We start from the raw sequence: 21,410 nt of genomic DNA, 5'->3' as shown, positions 1-21,410 counted from the left end.
GTCTTCAAGGAAAAGGGAGAAGTGACTTAGGAATCTTGAAGAAAGGGAAGGAAAGGAAAGGAAAGGAAAGGAAAGGAAAGGAAAGGAAAAAAAGAAAAAAGAAAGAAGAAAAGCTCACAACCCCATTTTCTCCCATGAACCTTCTTTAGTCCTTCTTCCTCATGTGGAGACTTCTCTAAATGTAAATTGTTCATTTACATTTCCTTACTTTTCTTTCTGTTATTGAAATCGATCTCATTTAGATGATCAAGGGCAGCCACTTCACCAGCTTCACTAATTACTGGTTTTTTTTTTTTAAGATTTTATTTATTTATTCAACAGAGACAGCCAGCGAGAGAGGGAACACAAGCAGGGGGAGTGGGAGAGGAAGAAGCAGGCTCCCAGCGGAGGAGCCTGACATGGGGCTCGATCCCAGAACGCCAGGACCACGCTCTGAGCCGAAGGCAGACGCCCAACAACTGAGCCACCCAGGTGCCCCTCGCAAAGAACTTTCCCGATACACAATGTCCCATTAAGAATGACAAAGGGGAGCTTGGGTGGCTCAGTCGGTTAAGCGTCCAACTCTTGGTTTCCACTCAGGTTGTGACCTCACGGGTCGTGAGATAGAGCCTTAGGGCAGGCTCCCCGCTCAGTGGGGAGTCTGCTGTGTCAGGCATTGCTCTGGGCATACTGGCTACAACTAGAGTCAGATAAGATAAAATGAAGTAAGGGCTCAATCAATGGCTTTAAAATGAATGCATGGAAACATGAATGGAAGAAGTAAGAAATGTAGCTACTAGGTATTACGTCAGGGGAGGTCTTCTACTGCAGAATCAGTAGTTCCTGACTACTGAGGTCTCTTGTTCCTGGAATCATATCCATGCCAACTGTAGAATGGTTGTCATGGAATCCCCTCTAAACATGTGACTGAGTAAAAGTATGGGTAAAACAGGCAAGTGGCTGTCAGCCAGATTGTTTGGACTAAGGGTTTATGAAACCTAAAGTAGACCCCAGAATCGACCGTTCCGGAGACGCTGAGCCACAGTGAGATGTGCTTACAGGCATCTAAGCCTATGGAGGGGTCAGCCGCAGAGTGGTAAGCTCCAATTTTAAAATCCTAATTTCTTTTTTGGTTTTGGAAGAGGTATTCATTGGGTAAAGTGGGCTCAATCAAAGGAGGATGACCAGAATGAATACAGGGTGCCAAAGCACCCCAGAAACAAGTGGGTGGTTGGCTGTGAGAATTGAACTTGAGCCAATACAAAAACTGACTTCGGTGGGTTGTGGTACAGGATACTGAAAATTGTTCTAGGACCAAAACTAGAGAAACTGCATTCAAGATACAGGAAAATTGATTTTGAGTTACCATAAGGAAGGTCTCAGTAACAGCAAAGAACTATCTATAGTTGACCCTGGAACAATGCAGGTTTGGACTGCATGGCTCCACTTAAATGTGGATGTTTTTGGATACAGTACAGTGATACGAATGTTATTTTCTCTTACATTCTTAAGAACATTTTCTTTTCACTAGGTTACTTTAAGAATACAGTATTTAATACATATAGCTTATAAAATATGTGTCAATGGAATGCTTTGTAATTGAGAAGGCTTCCAGTCAACAGTAGGCTATTAGAACTTAAATTTTGGAGGAGTCAGTGGTTGTGTGAGGATTTTCCAGTATGTGGGGGCTGGCACATGTTGTTCAAGAATCAACTGTAAAAATGAAAGGGAATGATCCAAGAGAGTAGGGAACTATACTTGTTTAGGCCAATCTAGATAATTACTCAATGGAAATACTGTAGAGTGGTTTACGCCTCAGACCTGTGTTCGTGTTAAATGACTGTAATTTCCCTTTCTATTCTGATAGTCTATGTTTCTGTGAAATTTGGGGTAAGATAAAACTCAGTTTTTGAGGCCTCCAGGAGAGAACGTTACGAACTTGTAAGTATTTTGCTTTTGGTGCCATTTTACAGGCGGAAATGCTCTGAGCCATGAATGATCCCAGTATTAAAGACTCTTCCAGATTTATCGATTGTTTCTGTCAGAGCCTATTCCCAGGTTTGTATGACTGGGACATCTAAACCTGAAATGCCTTTGGTGTCGGAATCATGTATACAACTCACATTAGATGTTATTTCAAAATAATCCAGTTTCAACCTCTTAGATTCAGTTGTGATCATGCTTAAAACATATCCACGTTAACTGAATTAACCACAAACTCCAAAATAGTGCCTGATGTGAAAACCTATTTATCCTTACATCTCTCCTCTGTGTTCTGCCTTATCATGGAGCTCATAGATTTTAGCACATTGTCCTTCACTTTTATGTCTCCTGAACTAACTCATAACTGTCCACCAAAGTACTGTACCTCTTTTAAGAATGTTACCATAGTTTTAAAAGTCAGACCCAGAGGGGTGCTTGGTAGGCTCGGGCAGTTGAGCGTCTGACCATTTCAGCTCAGCCATGATCTCAGGGTCATGAAACGGAGCCCTGAGTCAGCTCTGCACTGTCAGGGAGGCTGCTGAAGATTCTCTCTCTCCCTCGGCCCTCCCTCGCGTGTGCACGCTCTCTCTCTACCTCTCTTCTCTCTCCAAAAACTAAACTAAACTGAACTAAACTAAACTAACTAAACTAAATGTCAGACCCAGAGATTACTGCCTCTGAGAAAAGGACTTTCTGCCAGCTAGTTTTCTGAGAGCCCCTTTGACATCCTTGTTTCTCAAGCTATAAATTATGGGGTTCAACATTGGAGTGACCGTTGTATAGAACACAGATATCATTTTATTCCCCTTTCTTGTGGTCTTGGAGTTTGGCTGCATGTACGCGAATATTCCTGAGCCATAGAAGAGGACAACAACAATCAGATGGGAGCCACAGGTAGAGAAAGCCTTGAGCCTCCCCTCCCCAGACTGCATCTGGATCACAGTGGAGATAATATTCCAGTAGGAGACAAGGATCAGGCAGACAGGAGTTAAGAGCATGACCACGCCCATTGCAAAGATGGTCATTTCTGTGCTGTAAGTGTCTGCTGAAGCCAGCTTCAGGAGGGCAGGAGGTTCACAAAAGTAGTGATTGATAATGTTCTGTCCTTGATAGGGTAGTTGGAACGTAAAGGTGGTATCCACCAGAGAAACTAGTGCCCCACTGGCCCAGGATCCTATGGCCAACTGGAGACACACCTTTGGGGTCATGATGGTGGAGTAGTGCAGGGGCTTGCAGACGGCCACGTACCGGTCATAGGACATCACCACCAGCAGTGCACACTCTGTACACCCAACCAGAAGGAAGACAGCTATCTGTGCCATACACCCAAAAAAAGAAATAGTTTTCCTCTTTACAAGGAAGTGGACCAACACTTGAGGGACAATGCTAGTGGAGAAGCAGAGATCTGCGAAAGACAGGTTTCTAAGAAAAAAGTACATGGGAGTGTGAAGTCGAGAATCCATGAAGATGAGAATGATGATGAGCAGGTTTCCAAGCACGGTCAAAAGATAAACGATGAGAAAAAGAATAAATAGCAGGATCTGGGTCTGCAAGTCCTGGGAAAGGCCCAGGAAAAGAAACTCAGCCACGAAGGTTTGGTTTTCCTCTCCCATTGAGTTTATGGCTCTTTACCTGTTTGCACAAATAAAAAGGACAAACGTTGGGTTTGTGACATCAAGTCTTGTAGAAGAGTATCATTCAAGCTCATTTCAAACCAAATCGGATATTTATAGCTTGTTGCTATTCATGTCATTCTAATTAATGCTAAATAGAATATTTTAATTCTTATTAGTTGGTTCTAATGTAAATCCACTTCATTGTTTCCCAAATCTCCTCTTCCCAGGCCACCTACTTATAGAGTGTGACATTGTTAAAACCTTCTTTGCTAGTTCTGATATGAGGATATTGGACTTCACGTGGATTTTACTAAATGGCTATACACATATTGTTACAAAATGATGTGCATATTGTTAGCACTGTTACCATGTATAAAACTGCACCAATAACTATTCAAAATACTGTATATTTAATTATAATATATTCTTGAAAAATGTGAAACAGCTTCCAGGCATCAAACTTAATTTGACCTCTTAAAAAACAATAAATTATTCTTGCTTTAAAAAGAAGGCTTTGGGATACCAGGGTGGCATCTGCCTCTGGCTCTTGTCATGATCCCAGGGTCCTGGGATGGAATCCTGCCTTGGCGTCTTGCTGGGCAGGTAGCTTGCCCCCCTCTCTGCCTGCTGCTCCCCCTGCTTGTGCTCTCTCTTTCTCTCTGACAAATGACTAAATAAAATCTTAAAAAAAATAAAGCCTTATCATTTAATACACTGAATATTACTCTATTTGGATTAAAGAGTAAAATACTGAAAGTAAAACAACAAAACACAGGAAGAATAAGTTAAAATTCTTGTGATATCTGAATAGGATCAGACCGATATAAAATCTGTCAAAAAAACCATGAAGGAAAACATATAGAATGTACAACATAAATCGAAAGACTTCTTGAGATAGTAATATCATGAATAAAATTAAAAGTTAAACTACAAACTAAGGAAAATATTTGAAGGAGACATCAGACAATAGTTAATACCTTTATTACATTAAGATTAAATATAAAACACTATGAAAATGGTTGAGGCGAAGCAATAATGGGCCAAGGAATACTTACAAAGAAGAAACGCAAACAGATATTCAGTATAAGAAAAATATTCGATATTATTATAACTACATAAGTACAACACAACGAGAGATTTTTTTCATTTTTTCACCTGCACTATTAGCTAATATTTTAACGAAACAAGCACATCACAAAATAGTAACTAGTATTTTTTAAAAAGACTTTATTTATTTTTTGAGAGACAGAGAGTGAGCTAAGAGAGCACCAGCAGGGGGGAGGGGGAGAAGGAGAGGGGGAAGCTGGGATCATGACCTGAGCTGAAGGCAAACACTTAACTGACTGAGCCATGAGGTGCCCTAGTAACTAGTATTTTATTGAAAATTTAACTCATGACAGGCATGAAGGGTTTACATAATTACAGTGTCCCAATAACATTATATGGTAGACATTATTCATCTTACTTTGCAGATGAAAAAACTGAGGCACAGAAAGTTCAGCTACCTTCCCCAAATTATACAATTTAAAAATGGCAGAATTTTTTAACTGTAAAATGAGGATGCAGGGGAAAAAAAGACATTTTTGTACAATGTAAGTGGGTAGGAAAATTAGTCCAATCTTTCTGGAAAATAATTTTGTCATATATTTTAAAATTTAAATTTGACCCAGGGCTCAATAATATGGGGAAGGGAGAAATTCCCTTTTTACTAGTCCTTTCTTCCTCGTGAGGAAGAATCTGATTTGTGACATTCTAGGATGTTGCTTGGTCCATATTTACTACTGGTTGGGGTTATTGTGCTTTAAAGAGTCATGCATGTTCCATTTCCTCACTTCTTCATGGAATTGGACTGATAAATTTGGCGAAGTCAAACTTAAGCTGTAAGGGTGACTGAAGATTTTGAAAGACTTTACATTAGACCAAGTACCCCAACCTAGGCTTATCAGAGTTCTGAACTTGAGTGACATTAGGGACTAGTGCAATTAATAAAAAGCAGTGTCTTAGTTTTCATATTTCTCATTTCTTTCGGAGAACTCCAAGGAAAGGAATCCCCTAGGCCTAATATCATATAATACCGCCAAATATTGTCCCAATTTCTAAATCCAATTCTAGGAATCTATTCCAAATAAATAAATCTATTCTAAATAAATACTCCAAATTGAAGAAAAATATTCACAAGGAAATTTGTGTATCATGTTATATAATAATGGTTAAAAACAGACATACAGACAAATGGAATATAATACAGAACCCAGAAATAAACCCACACATATACAGTCAACTGATCTTTGACAAGGGTGCCAAGAACACACAGTGAGGAAATGACGGTCTCACCAATAAATAGTGTTGGGAAAACTGGATATGCACATGCAAAAAAATAAAGAAAAAAGAAAAAAGAAAAGAAATTGGACCTTTACCTTACATCATATACAAAAATCAACCCAAAATGGGTTCACAGAAGACCTGAAACTATAAAACTTGATGAAAAAAACAAAGGGGAAAACTTTGGGAGATTAGACTTGGCAATGATTTTGGATTTGACACCTAAAGCACAAGCAATGAAAAGACAAGTGAGATAAAACAAACAAACAAATACCTAAGAAAAAGTTTCTGCACAGCAAAGGAAACAATCAACTAAAGGAAAAGGCATCCCATGAAATAGGAGAAAATATTTGCAAACCATATATCTCATAAAGTGTTAATATCTGAAATATATAAGGAACTCATATAACCGAATGGCCAAAAAAATAAATAAAGCAAATAATCCAATTTTTAAAAAAGATTTTATTTATTTATTTGAAAGAGAGAGAGACAGCCAGTGAGAGAGGGAACACAAGCAGGGGGAGTGAGAGAGGAAGAAGCAGGCTCCCAGTGGAGGAGCCCCATGTGGTGCTCGACCCCAGGACCTTGGGATCATACCCTGAGCCGAAGGCAGACGCTGAACGACTCAGCCACCCAAGCGCCCCAATACTCCAATTTTTTAAATGGACGTGAAAACCAAATAAACATGTCTCCAGAGAAGACATTCAAATGGCCAAGAGGTACATGAAAAGTTGCACGTCATCACTAATCATCATGCAAGTGTCAATCAAAACACTGAAATATTACATTACCCCTGTTAGGGTGGTTACTAGAAAAAAAGTTAAAAAATACAAAACCCAGAAGGTAACTAGTGTTGACAAGGATGTGGAGAAAAGGAAAACCTTGTACATTGTTGGTAGGAATGTAAATTGGGGCAGCTACTATGGAAAACAGTTTGGAGGTATCTCAAAAAATTAAGAATAGAATTATCATATGATCCAGCAATCTCACTTCTGGGTATATATCCAAAGGAATCGAAATCAAGATCTTGAAAAAACATCTGAACTCCCATGTTCATTGCAGCATTATTCATAACAGTCAAGACATAGTAGCCATTTAAATGTCCATTAACAAATGCATAAAGAAAATCTTGAATATACACACAATAGAATATTATTCACCCTTAAAAAGGAAGGAAATCCTGCCATATGTGACAACACGGATGAATCTGAAGGACATCATGCTAAGTGAAGTAAGCCAGATACAGAAGAACAAATACACACACACACACAACATGCTCACAAAAAGGACAAATACTACATGATATCACTTAATGTAAAATAGTCAAACTCATAGAAGCAGAGAGGTGTATAGTCATTGCCAGGGGCTTGTGGAAGGAGGCAATTACTAGTCAAATTAAGTATTAGACAAAAGATACTAAGTTTGAGTTTTGTAAAACGAGTAAGCCCTAGGGATATACTGTATAGCATCGTGCCTACAGTTACTCAAAGAACTACTTCCTCTCTCACAATTACTTCTAAAATTCCACAGGTAATAACTGTTCTCAGCACTGTCAGTAATGTAACGTTGGTCACTTTCTTTTTCCCCTTATTGTCTAGCTGTTATCTGAGCATCTCTGTTTCCTCTATATCCCACAGATAATGCTTAATATCCTTAATAATAATAATGACAATCATCTTCCACTGGTACTTACCACAAGTGGTTTTACTTAGGGACCAATGTTAATATAGGTTTTCAAAGCACACAGAAATCACTGAAAGAAAAAAATCTCGAAAATATTGGGAGTGATTGACTCTGGGTATTGGAATTATGGGTGGGTTATTTTTTCCTTTTTAATGTTCTTGTTCTTTAATGTTGTTTTAATAGGTCACCGTCTATTGCCAATATAGGAAAAATATAAACATGGGAAAATCTAAACAGCACTTAGTTGAGGATGCTTTAAACTAAAGTCACGTTATTGCATCTGCTTTCTCTTTTTTTCTTTTAAAGACGTTATTTATTTATTTTTGAGAGAGAGAAAAAGCACAGAGGTAGAAGCAGGTTCCCCGCTGAGCAGAAAGCCCAATGTGGGACTCAATCCCAGGACCCTGAGATCATGACCTGAGCTGAAGACAGAGGTTTAACCCATTGAGCCACCCAGGTGCCCTGCTTTCAGTCTTAATAAAGTAACTGCTATAGGACCAGCTATCTTGCTAGAAGCAAATATGCAATGACGTATGGAATACCTATATTCAGACATTGGACAATAGCCAGTTCAGAAAGCAATCTTGCACAGCAAGGAAATAAGCAAGGTCAGTTCCATGGTCCCACTAACTTAATGCCTGGAGGCACTCTGAGGACCATGGTCCATGGATCTGGAGCCTAAGCAGATCATGATGGCCTCACTGAGGTGAGGAAACAGAGATCCATAACTGATGGTGCCAAAGCATTTGGAACAGGTGAAAGAGAGCATCAGAAAGGAAGTGGTTGCACAGGAAAGTGGTTTTAGGAATCTGAACAAGTTTGGGCTGAATATTAAGCAAGGCAGGCATAGTATAAGACTGGGCAAGCCTCCCAGAAGGCAATTATTAGGGAGGTTAGGTAAAGCGGCAAGGATGGGAATTCCAGCCATCCAGAATTGAGGAGCTTCACTGAAAATTCCTGGCAATGAATTGCTACTTCTCAGAGGACAGGTCTAAGGAATGAAGTTGTGATGAATACTGTAAACCTCAATATATAAAATATAGGCACAGCAAAAATCAAATAGACTATATAAAATGGAATGATAAAAAATACTCAAACAGAAGGCAAGAAAGATGAAAAGAACATTGAATATATGAGAAAAACAGAAAGCAAAAACAAGATGGTAGGCTTAATCCCAATTGTATTCAGAATTACATTAAGAGTAAATGGATAAAATATTCTAATTAAAAGGAAGAGTTTGAGAGGCTGGGAAGATGGTGGAGTAGGAGGACCCTAAACTGGCCTTCCCCAGTTTACAACGAGGTAACACTTACATCAGTAAATAACCCAGAAAATGACTTGAAGACCAGCAGAAACCCCCCCCCCCACAACTAAATGTAGGAAAGAGGCCAAACTGAAAGGTAGGAAGGGTGAAGACACACTTTGGGAATGAAATGGACCATGGCAATACACAGTGGGGAGGTAGCCAGTGGTGCAAAGAAGGGCAAAAAATAGACTATCATACCAGGGAGCCTGCATGGGGAAGATGAAACCTCATAACATTTGGCTTTGAATGCGAGAGGGACCAAACCTTGTGAGTTGATGTTATACACAAAACGAATGGTAACCACAAATCAAAAACTAGTAATAGATACGCAAAGAATAAAGAGAAAGGAATCTGAGTGTATCATTAAAGAAAGCCAAAAACCATGAAAGTGAGTAAGAGAAGAAAGGGTCAAAGAAAAACTAGAAAAACAACCACAAAACAAGTAATAAACTGGCAATAAATATATATGTATCAATAACTACTTTGAATGTAAATGGACTAAATGCTCTGATCAAAAGACAAAGGGTGACAGAATGGATTAAAAAAAAACAAGACCCATCTATATGCTTCCTACAAGAGACTCAGCTTAGACCTAAAGACACATGCAGATTGAAAGTGCATAGTTAGGGGTGCCTAGGTGGCTTAGTTGGTTAAGGTCTGCCTTTGGCTCAGGTCATGATCCCAGGGTCCTCAGATCAAGCCCCACACTGGGCTCCCTGCTCAGCGGGGAGCCTGCATCTCCCTCTGCCCCACCCCCTCAACTCGTACTCTCTCTCTCTCATGCTCTCTCCCCGTCTCTCTCTCAAATAAATAAAATCTTTACAAAAAAGAGTGTCTAGGTAGAAAATCAATTATATGCAAATGGAAGTGCAAAGAAACCTGGGGTAGCAATACTTAGACAAAATAGACTTAAAAACAAAGACTGTAACAAGAGACCGAAAAGGATAGATCATTGGATAGATCACCCAACCATAAAATCAACAAGGATACAGTGACTTTGATTGACACATTGGACCAGACGGATTTAACAGATATATTCAGAACAAACAGAATACACAGTCTTTTCAAGTGCACATGAAACATTCTCCAGAACTGATCACATATTAGGCCACAAAATAAGTCTTAACAAATTAAAAAAGAGTGAAGTCATACCATACATCTTTCCAACCACAATTCGATGAAACTAGAAATCAAACAAAAGAAAATATCTGAAAAGAGCACAAATCCATGGAGGCTAAACAACATGCTACTAAACACTGAATGGGTCAACCAAGAAATCAAAGATGCAATTGGGGTCCCTGGGTGGCTCAGGTGGTTGAGCATCTGACTCTTGATTTCAGCACAGGTCACGTTCTCAGGGTCGTGAGATCAAGCCCCATGTTGGGCTCCCTGCTCAGCATGGAGCCTGCTTAAGATTCTCTCCCTTTCCCTCTGCCCCTCCCCCCGAACTCATGTGCACGTATGCTCTCTCAGAAAGAAAGAAAGAAAGAAAGAAAGAAAGAAAGAAAGAAAGAAAGAAAGAAAGAAAAGAAAAGAAAAGAAAAGAAAAGAAAAGAAAGAAAGTTATCAACAAGGAAAAAAACATACATGGAGACAAGGTCATAAAACCTTTCGGAAGCAGCCAAAGTTTTCTACTAGGGAAGTTTATAGCAATACAGGCCTACTTCAAGAAGCAAGAAAAATATCAAATAAACAACCTAACCTGTATACCTAAAGGAGCTAGAAAAGAACATCAAACAAAGCTTAAAGCCAGCTGAAGAAGGGAAATAATAAAGATTAGAATGGAAATAAATGATATAGAAACTAAAGAAACAACAGAACAGATCAATGAAACTGGAGCTGGTTCTTTGAAAAAAAATGAATAAACTTGATAAACCGCTAGCTAGACTTATCAAAAGAAAAGAGAAAGGACCAAATATATGAAATCACAAATGAGAGAGGAGCAATAACAAACAACACCGCAGAAATATACACAATTATAAAAGAATATTAATGCTGAAGAGTTAGAAAACCTAGAAGAAATGGAAAAATTCCTAGAAACATATAACCTCCCAACACTGAGTCAGGATTAAATAGAAAATTTGAACAGACTGATTACCAGCAATGAAATTGAATCAGTAATAAAAAGACTCCCAGCAAACAAAAGCCCAGGACCCGAAGGCTTCACAGGTGAATGCTACCAAACATTTAAAGAAGAGCTAATACCTACTCTTCTCAAACTATTCCAAAAAACAGAAGAGGAAGGAAAGCTTTCAAATTCATTCTAGGAGACCAACATTACCCTGATACCAAAACCAGATAAAGACACCACAAAATAAAAAAGAGAACTGTAGGCCAGTATCTCTGATGAACACAGATGCACAAATCCTCAATAAAATACTAGCAAATTGAATCCAACAAGGCATTAAAAAAATCTTTCATTGTGATCAATCAACATGATACAGGATACATCACATCAACAAGAGAAAGAATATAAACCATATGATTGTTTTAATACATGCAGAAAAAGCATTTGACAAAATACAACAACCATTCATGATAAAAACCTTCCATAAAGTAGGTATAGAGGGAATATACCTCAACATAATAAGGGCGCTCAACGAAAAACTTACAGCTAAGACAAGAAAAAGAAATAAAAGGCATCTGAATTGGTAAGAAGGTAGTAAAACTTTCACTATTTGCAGATGACATGATAGTATGTATAGAAAACCTTAAAGACTCCACCCAAACACCGCTAGAACTGATGAATGAATTCAGTAAGTTCACAGGATACAAAATCAATATACAGAAATCTGTTGCATTTCTACACACTAATAATTGAAGCAGCAGAAAGGGAGATTAAGAAACAATCCCCTTTATAACTACACCAAAGAGAACAAGATAGCTAGGAATGAACTGACGTGAAAGACCTCTACTCTGAAAACTATGAAACACTGATGAAAGAAATTGAAGATGACACAAATGGAAAAATATTCCATGGTCATGGATTGGAAAAACAAATATTGTTAAAATTTCCATACTGCCCAAAGCAATCTACAGATTTAACACAATCCTTATCAAAACATCAACAACATTTTTCACAGGACTAATTCAAATAATCCTAAAATATGTATGGAACCAACCACAAAAGAACCTGACTAGCCAAAGCAATCCTGAGAAAGAAGAGAAACTATAGGTACCATAGTCCCAGATTTCCAGATATACTGCAAAACTGTAGTAATCAAAGCAATATAGTACTGGCACAACAATAGACGTATAGATGTATAGGTTAGAGCAGAGAATCCAGAAATAAACCCATCATTATATGGTAGATTGATCTTTGACAAAGGAGGCAAACATATGCAACGGGAAACAGGCTTTTTCACAAATGGTGTTGGGAAAACTGGACAACTACATGCAAAAGAATGAAACCAGACCACTTCCTTACGCCCTAAGCAAAAATAAACTCAAAATGGGTTAAGAACCTACATGTGAGACCTATAAACCATAAAAATCCTAGAAGAGAGTGCACAGGTAGGAATTTCTCTGCATTGGCCATAGCAACATCTTTCTAGATATGTCTCCTGGGGCAAGGGAAACAAAAGCAAAAATAAACTATTGGGACTACTTCAAAATACAAGTCTTCTGCACAGCAAAGGAAACAATCAACAAAACTAAAAGACAACCTACTGAATGGGAGAAGATATTTCCGAATAACATATCCAGTAAAGGGTAAGTATCCAAATATATTAAGAATTTATACAACCCAACATTGTAAACCCAAATAATCCAATTAAAAAATGGTCAGAAGACATGAACAGACATTTCTCCAAGCAGACACACAAAAAGATGCTCAACATCACTAATCCTCAAGAATTTACAAATCAAACCACAAGAACAGATACATTGAAATATATAAACAACAAATAATGGGGCGCCTGGGTGGCACAGCGGTTACGCGTCTGCCTTCGGCTTAGGGCGTGATCCCGGCATTATGGGATCGAGCCCCACATCAGGCTCCTCTGCTATGAGCCTGCTTCTTCCTCTCCTACTCCCCCTGCTTGTGTTCCCTCTCTCACTGGCTGTCTCTATCTCTGTCAAATAAATAAATAAAATCTTTAAAAAAAAAAAAACAAAAAAAAAAAACAACAAATAAGAAACTATGCCTTCAAAGAGCTTTTAAAAATAGTAAAATAATACCAATGGAAATGATGCAAACAGGATGTTAAATAGGCAATTCACAGAAGAAAAGCAAATGCCAAAAACTGTGTAAAGAACATTCATCCTCACTTAGAGAAATAGAAAATAAAATAGTAGCTGTTGTGTCTCTCACATTACATTAGCAAAGCTGAAATAGACTGAAATCTCCAACTTGTATTTTTGAGAAGGGGGAAAACAGATATGAAAAAAGTAGGCATGAAACATTTATAAAAGCTCTCTGGAAGGCAATCAAAAGTATTATAAAGTTACAAAATGGACTTGCCTTTTTTTTCTGAATAATGCTATTTTTAGGACTTTACATATTGGAAATAATTACAGGTATGCATAAAACTTTGTTTCAAAGGATATTCACTTACAGGATTGTTTCCAGAATAAAACAACTCATGGTCTAACAACAGGTGATGCATTAAATTAATTACTGTTTTCCTATATGATATAATCTATACTGTATAGAGAAATGGGTAACAGTATAAAGATGTGTGAATCATACAGACATAGGTTGTAACATCTTCCCCTATTTCTTAGCTCTGTGGCCTTGGCCAATTGATTCAGCTCGGTTATGCCTCTGTTTCCTAGTGTGAAATGGATATAACACCACAAACCACAGTGTGGGTATAAAGATTAAATTAAGAACTTACTGGAAAGTAGTTCGCACAATGTCTGACAGCTCCATTTCAAGAAACAGCTGCTGTGATCATGGTGCACTAACCTAAAGCCATTAAAAGTAAGTAGATCTGTATCTTCCATAGAAAGATGTTGTTCACACTGTTGAGTTTCAAAAGAGTGTTGTGAAATAACATGTATGGGTAAGATTCATACGTGTGTATGTGTGTGTGTGTGTGTGTGTGTGTAGGCATGTTGTGTATCTTTCTTTCTCTCTAGACATGGTTCCATTAAATAATACCCTTACCTCATTGATAAACTCTGAACGCACAACAAAAACTTAGTATCCAGGGAGAGACTGCACAGTATACTTAAAAACTGACTCTCTATCTCTTAAAGGTAGGATTTGTACATTTACATATGTAAGTGTGTATGTGGATTAGGAAGACCTCCAGACAGGAGAGCAATAAAAATCAGTGAGAAAGGAGGTAAATAAGATGAAATGTAGTATCCTTTCTATTCCAAAGAAGGCCGGGGACAAGGATTCTTTCATGTTCTAAAGATTGCATATAACACTGCCAACTTTACTAATTAAGTAAGCAATGATGTATCTTTATCTAATTCAGATAAAAAATGACGAAGAAAAAATCAGAGTGGGAAAATACAATAAGGAGAAAAGTTAGAAGAAATCAGGGAACAGAAGTTGGACTTGGAGGACAGGAATCTAGAGATGTGGAGAAAAAGAAGAAGGAAGAAAGACAGGAAGAGATCTTAAGTCTGGCTGTGTCCCCAAACTGAAGGGACAGGCAATGCATCTTTTATCCTCTGAGGCCCTAATAACACTGTAACTACTATGGCCTTTCCAGATATCTTCTCTTAGTGACTGTGGCTCGCACACACACAGTTGCATACGTGGCGTTATTCCTTGTCCTATGCACACGCCACAGGCCGCATATACCCACTCACTGCCAGCTTCACAAGATCTTATATAAACACGCAGACAACACACACCACAGATGTACTCACTGAAGCATTTCATGTTCTCATACATGTACCCCCACGGCCACCAACTCTTTCACAATAAGACGTCACAGATACTGAGCCAACTGGATACTGAGCAAGGCTGGTGTTTTGGGAACCCAGCACGCCTGACTTGTACGTGAAGGATACCACAGTATGGGGTGAGTGTGAGGGCACCAGCAGTGGGGGCGAGTATCCTCCTCTGGACTAGAAGGACAGCACTGATTGTAATGGGACCCACGCTCTGCTGTCTGTCCTAACTCACCAGGGGCTTGGAGGCAGCAGTGCCAGCCTTCCCAAAACAGTGTACCGTGCAGTCCTGATTCCTTCACATCGCCTAGACCCAGGGAACAGTCAAGACCAAGGAGCTCTTGATGGGGTTCCTCAAAGCAAGCTTCCTGTTTTCCTTCCAGCCCCTTGCCTGCTCATGGGAGATGGTGGAACACACACAAGCTGAGAGAAACAAGGAAGCCTGAAGGGCTGACACGGGAGGGAAAGGGAAAATCAGGCAGTTGCTTTTCAACAGCAAGAGGCACAGCCTCTGTGATCCCTGGAAGGAGCCCCATCCCTGATGAAGAAAGTCTGGAAAAGGAGTTTTGGGCTTGCTTTCTGGAGAAGAGTGGGAATACAACTGTTGTCTCTCGGAGTCCAGCAAGGAAAAACATTGATGTGTAAGAAAGTAAAGGCCAACCTTACCTTTCCCAATGCCATGCCCACCTCCCAACCTCCAACCGGTTCTGAGCATTCCTACAGACTGAGACCCAGCAACAGCTTGTCCACTCTCACCTGAGGACAGAGAGGAGGCAGCAACTGGGCTGCAGGGTCAGTGGTGAAGGCATCGAGGATAGAGTGTGGGAGGGAATGATTTCTGCAGCCTGCAGATCCAGCCTCGAAGGACAGCACCCGTTGTGGGTTGGCTCCTAAGCAATGCCTCCCAGGGCCTGGCTAGAGTCATCCCTAGGAGTCTGGCTCCACCCCCAGCCTCTCTGCCTCACTTCATTCAACGTACAAACTCCAATTCTCCTAGGTCCCAGTTCTGAACAGAGCAGTTTCCCTTCAACAATGTATTTAGAGGTGAGGTCCTGAGGGTACGTAAACAGGGCATTCCCTGGAGCTTTAAAAGCCCTCAACTTTATTACCTTGCCATCCTCTGAGACATCCTAGGGCACTTGGAGTTATACCTGAGGTCACAGACTAAAGTCTCCAGCTCATTCTAACACCCCTCTGCCGAACCTTATACCCAGGTCATTCCAAATAGCTCAGCAGATATAGTCTCAGTGTGTGTTATCAAACGTGTGTTTTCATTTGTATGGTAATTAAAAGACGTGAAAATTAGCAGATATTGGATTGTCTGGATGCCAACTTTCTGAGTACTACAGCCGCACTGCAGGCCTTGTGCTTTCATTTTGGTTTGTGGTTGTTCTGGTGCCATGTGACCACCTTAAGTGGTGGAGTTGAATTTGGTTAGCATGGCCTTAATAGCAACATGGTAGCCGGGGTTGGGTGGGCTCTTATATTAAAGTTGTTAATTTACTGGACATAAAGTCCAAGCTTTTCTTTTGTAGGAATAGTTCACAAAGGACGGTTTTACAGAATGAGACTTTTCAACTCTTAAATTAAGACTTTGGTTTGACCACATGGAAATGGAACTACTGCTATAGCTCTCTCAAGCTAATGAAAATATTTTTTAAAGGGTAAATTTTAGATCGAAATGATGCATTCATATCCTCTTAAGGTCAAAAAATGTAAGAGAGAACAGGTGGAAGAATCAGGTTATCAGATGGTAGTACAGCCACGTGGGATTCAAGGAAATGCCCTGCACTTGTTAATCCCCCAATCATATTTCACGTGGCAATTTAGGTTCCACAAAGCATCATTCATCACCTTAACGAAATGCTAGTAATATGAATTTTATTGTTTTATTGTGTTTGTGGTTGGACTTGCACATTATTTATAGTTTAGTTTTGATTTCACAGCACCTATAAATCTAACTCGTTAAAAATAAATTATGTCCATCATATAAATATGCTGTAATTTACTTAACCATATCCATATTAATGGACATATGGATTTTCTATTCTTTAGACATGAATACAGTGCCACTGTGAACTTCCTTCAACATATATTGTTGTGTCCTTGTCAAATAAATTTGAAGGATAACTTCTCGAGGTTTAATTGCAGGATCTAAAGGTACATTCCTTTAAAATGTCAACAGATATTGTCAACTGTCCTGTTAAAAAGTTGCATTAATTTATAGTTATCAAAATTGCATAAAAGTTCCTATTTAGTTACACCTGTACTAACATTTGGTATTGTGAAACTCTTCAATTTTGTTAATCCGTTAGGTTAAAAAAATGGCATCTCACTGTTAGTTCGTTATATGATATTAATTATACTTGAGGATGAGCATAATTTTCTATGTTTCTTGATCATTTTCATTTCCTTTTTCTGTGATGTGACTATTTCCTTTGTGCAGGCATAAGGTGACCCAGTAATACCAGATTCCTTCCCAGAATGGCTGTATGTCTCTACATTTTTCCAAATGAAAGTGAGTGTTCCTCTCTCCTCTACTTTTTGCCAATACTTTACAGTATCTGACTTTCTAGTTTCTGCATGCCTAATATGGGTAAATAGGTATCTCTTTGTTGTTTCAGTTTGTATACCAACCAATACTAATGAATTTCAGTGTTGTTTTCTATTATTGTAGCCCTCTGAAGTTAATTTTTTGTGAATTCCCTTGTCATCCTCTGCTTTTCTTCTATTGGGGGTTACTTCCTTTTCTTCTTGATTTTTACAATTCATTATGAATTCCTGATATTAAGTTCTTATTTCTTATTTGTTTTACATAGCTCAACTATCTCATCCATTTTCTCATCTATCTTTCTAACTTTGTTCATAATGTCCTTTGAAGACAAATCCCAGATTTTGAGGAAATCAAATTCATCAAGTTTTTCGTTACGGTCTGTGTTTTGGTGGTTCCTTGCTCTAGGTCAGAAAGATGTTCTCTTATGTTTTCACCTATAATATCATTGTTCTATTTTAACTTTTAGTTATTTAGCCCATTTAGAGTCTACCTTCTTGTGTCACGTTAGGTAGAAATCCAGGTATATTTTTCTCTAGGTAGTAAACTAGTATTTACCAATACTGTTTACTTCACTCTTTGCCCTCTTCCAAATGATTTTTGAAATTAACTTTGTTGTACATTACATTTCACATATGTCTATCTAAGAGGTCTCAATTCTTTTTTTTAATTTAAAATCAACTAGGCAACATATAGTACACATCATTAGTTTCTGATGCAGTGTTCAATAATTCATCAGTTGCATGTAACAGCCAGCGTATGAGAGAAAAGAGAAAAAATGAAGTTAAGCATTTAATTCAAACTGCTGGAGACAGGGGTGTGAAATAGCAGAGCAAATCCAAAAGCACAAACAGGTAAATAATAAAGAAGAAAACAGATAAAAAATAAAAGAAAGCAGTGAAATAGAAAACAAAATATAAATATGATAAGTGTAACAAAATCCCAAATTTTTCTTTATAATGATTACTAAGATAGCCAAAACGGTGCTACCTGGCTTTAAATTTTGTGGCTTGGCAATATTGCCAGTAGAAAAGGAAGAGGTTCTATTTCTAACTGTGGTTTTAATTTGCAATTCCCAAATGCCTGCCTAATGGTGTGCAGCATCCTTTCATGTTCTCGTCAGCCATTTGTATATCTTCTTGGGAGACACACCTTTTAAGTCCTTTGTCCATGTTTCAATTGTGTTGTTCATCTTTTTTGGTTTTGCATTACCTGAGTTCTTTATATATCCTGCATACTAGACCCTCCTCAGATATCTCATTCTGTGAGATGTCATTTCATTTTCGTAGTAGAGAAAGTTAAACAACACAAACAGGGGTTGTCTTTTTCCTGACTAAACATTCATTGGGTTGCTCTAAACTTCTATTTTCCAGAATCTGATAAAGTTTGCTCTGACAGTATTTGTGATGTTTTTTGTATTTCTTTGGAGGGAGGGCCACTTGGAGTTCCCTACTTTACTGTTTTCCCTCTAATAAATAATTTTTGATATCGTTTTGGCTATCTTAGTAATCATTATAAAGAAAAATTTGGGATTTTGTTACACCTATCACATTTATATTTTGTTTTTTATTTCACTGCTTTCTTCTTTTATTTTTTTTACCTGTTTTCTTCTTTATTATTTACCTGTTTGTGCTTTTGGATTTGCTCTGCTCTTTCGCACCCCTGTCTCCAGCAGTTTGAATTAAATGCTTAACTTCATTTTTTCTCTTTTCTCTCTCCCTCTCTTTAAATGAGGTATTACTTACACACAGACTGTGCACCAGTCTGTAGTATAGCAAGGTGGTCTTATGTATGCATATGTCTGTATCACTATTATACAGATCAGAATGTAGAATCCTCACAGGCACCAAAAGGCTCCCAGTTAAGTCCACATCAACAGCCTCTCAAAGGTAACTGTTACTTGGAATTCTAAAAATATAAATTAATTTTGCCTGTTCTTGAGCTTCAAAGAAATGGAATCCTGTAGAATATACTTCCTATATGTTCCACTTCTTTTACTAAACATCTTTCTGTCTGTGGAGTTGCATGTAGAAGTAGTTCATTCTTTTAAAAATATTTAATAATATCCCCCTGCATGACTGTAGCACAATTTATCCTTTCTATTGTCCATGAACCTTTATATCGTTTCCACTTCCAGTTATTATGAGTAAGGCTGTTATAAAAATGCTTGTACATACTTGTGGTGGATATAAACACTCATTTCCGTGAGGCATGCATACCACAGAGGAGTGAAACGACTGCATTGTAGGAGGGAAGGCATATATTTAAGGTTAGTTTTCAAAGATGCTTCCAAATAGACTTTTGAATTGATTGTACCAAATTGTGCTCCCAATGAGCAATGTAAATTGCTCCATATCCTCAGTCAGTTCAATCCATTTTTTATTAAGCTGAGTATTATTTCAATGTAGTTTTATTTTGTTAAGAATTTAATTAATTAATTAATTAATTAATGAGAGAGAGAGAGAGAAAACGAGCCCGGGCAGGAGGTAAGTGAGAGGTACAAGCCGACTGCATGCTGAACCCAGAGCGGGACATGGGGGCTTGATCCTACAAACCTGAGATGATGACCTGAGCCGAAATCAAGAGTCAGACACCTAATCAAATGAGCCACCCAGGTTCCCCTCACTGTGGTTTTACTATATGTATTCTGGTGGCTAATTATGTTGTGTATGTTTTTATATGCTTATTAGCTAATTGTATTTCCTATGTCTAAGTATATGTTCTGGTCTTTGCCCATTTTAAAAACTGGATTCTTCTGACTTTTCTTATTTGTAGGAATTCCTTATGTATTCTGGGCATTAAGTCTACAACTTAGCATCAAGTTATTAAAACAACTATGGGTACAAATAGAGACAAATAAAGAAAATACTGTTAAAATGTTAATAATCAAAGAATATCATTATCTGGGGCACATCATATTGCCATTCTACAAATGATGAAGTTCTTAAAAATCATACATACAGTATGTAATATAACTGGGCTGCAACCTAGAACCTAGAAACCAAATACTTGATTGCAACAATACAACTTCCCAAAAAAGAAGACAGGTAAGAAGAACTGGTAATGGGGCCCATAAATGGAGATGTGAGTGCTAACTGCATGTTATTTTCTGTTCTCCTTATAACCATTTGGGAACCTCTGAGAGGTCACACAGCTCAAGATCCACCCTAGTGATTCAGAATTCTCCTGAGCACTTCAGCCACTCCAGAGACTGCTCCTACTATCCTTTTGTTGTCCTCATTTAAATGGAACTGTTGCAGCATAGCATGACCTGCTGTCAGTAAGACCTTTGGATGGAACAGAAGGACAAGGGAGTGCTGGGGATTCCCTTCTCTGCCTTGTCCTTGATTTTGACCTCAGAGGGTTTACTGAGCTCTTTGACTCAGATGACTTAGGACAAGATGCCCTCAGTCTTGCAGTCTCCACTTTGCCCACTCCTGCAGCCAATACACCTGCAGTGGATTCCTCCTCAACACTCACATGTTTTTACTGGCTTTGACATGCTAATTTGATCCTTCTTCCTTCACCAGATGAGAAAATGCTGGTAAGACTATTGAAGGGATGGAAAGAGAAGGCACAAGGCGAACAAAGGTAATAATGTGGCATATATCGGGTGTGAATTGGTTTCAATCTCTTCATAAATTTGGCTTTTAAAATTCAACTGATTTTGTCCAAACAATCACATTCTTAGGGCTAAATCCTCTGTAATTAGATTTAGCCAAGGTATTTTCCACAGTGGATCTAACTTATCAAACCACACCTGCAACGTCAAATTCCCTGTGAAGAAGAACCATGGTCCTCACTTAGAGGAGACATAAGCAGACCTTCCCTGGAGTCAGTATTGATCCTTTGCGTGGGGATTTTTATGCCTCTGTTGAGCTGGGTTTGGAAGACAGTAAGTGGGTATGGAGGGTAGGGAATGGGTAATTTTGAGCACAAAAGACCTTGGAATCAGAACTGAAATTTAGTGTTTTCTCTTGGTTCCTATGGATTCCCGCAGAATCTTCTTCTTAAAAGAAATGTCAGATTAGACAATGCATGGCTCTGTGACTGTATCCTCTTGATTCATCTGTCATTTTTAGAGAAATGAACTTAAAAGCGGATGTTAAATCTAGGG

At 38.5% G+C, this 21,410-nt stretch overlaps 1 protein-coding gene across 1 annotated transcript; it reads right to left on the bottom strand.

Annotated features, from left to right (window-relative positions):
• Positions 1-2,630: 2,630 nt before the first annotated feature.
• Positions 2,631-3,904, bottom strand: LOC103656435 (olfactory receptor 2D3). The gene has a single exon (XM_008683831.2). The coding sequence runs from the start codon at positions 3,573-3,575 to the stop codon at positions 2,631-2,633; it is 945 nt and encodes a 314-aa protein (XP_008682053.2). The 5' UTR covers positions 3,576-3,904.
• Positions 3,905-21,410: the final 17,506 nt, after the last annotated feature.

This window comes from Ursus maritimus, unplaced genomic scaffold (assembly GCF_017311325.1).
Source record: "Ursus maritimus isolate PB19 unplaced genomic scaffold, ASM1731132v1 scaffold_16, whole genome shotgun sequence".
Classification (NCBI taxonomy): domain Eukaryota; kingdom Metazoa; phylum Chordata; class Mammalia; order Carnivora; family Ursidae; genus Ursus; species Ursus maritimus.
This window is presented reverse-complemented; position numbering and strand designations above follow the sequence as displayed.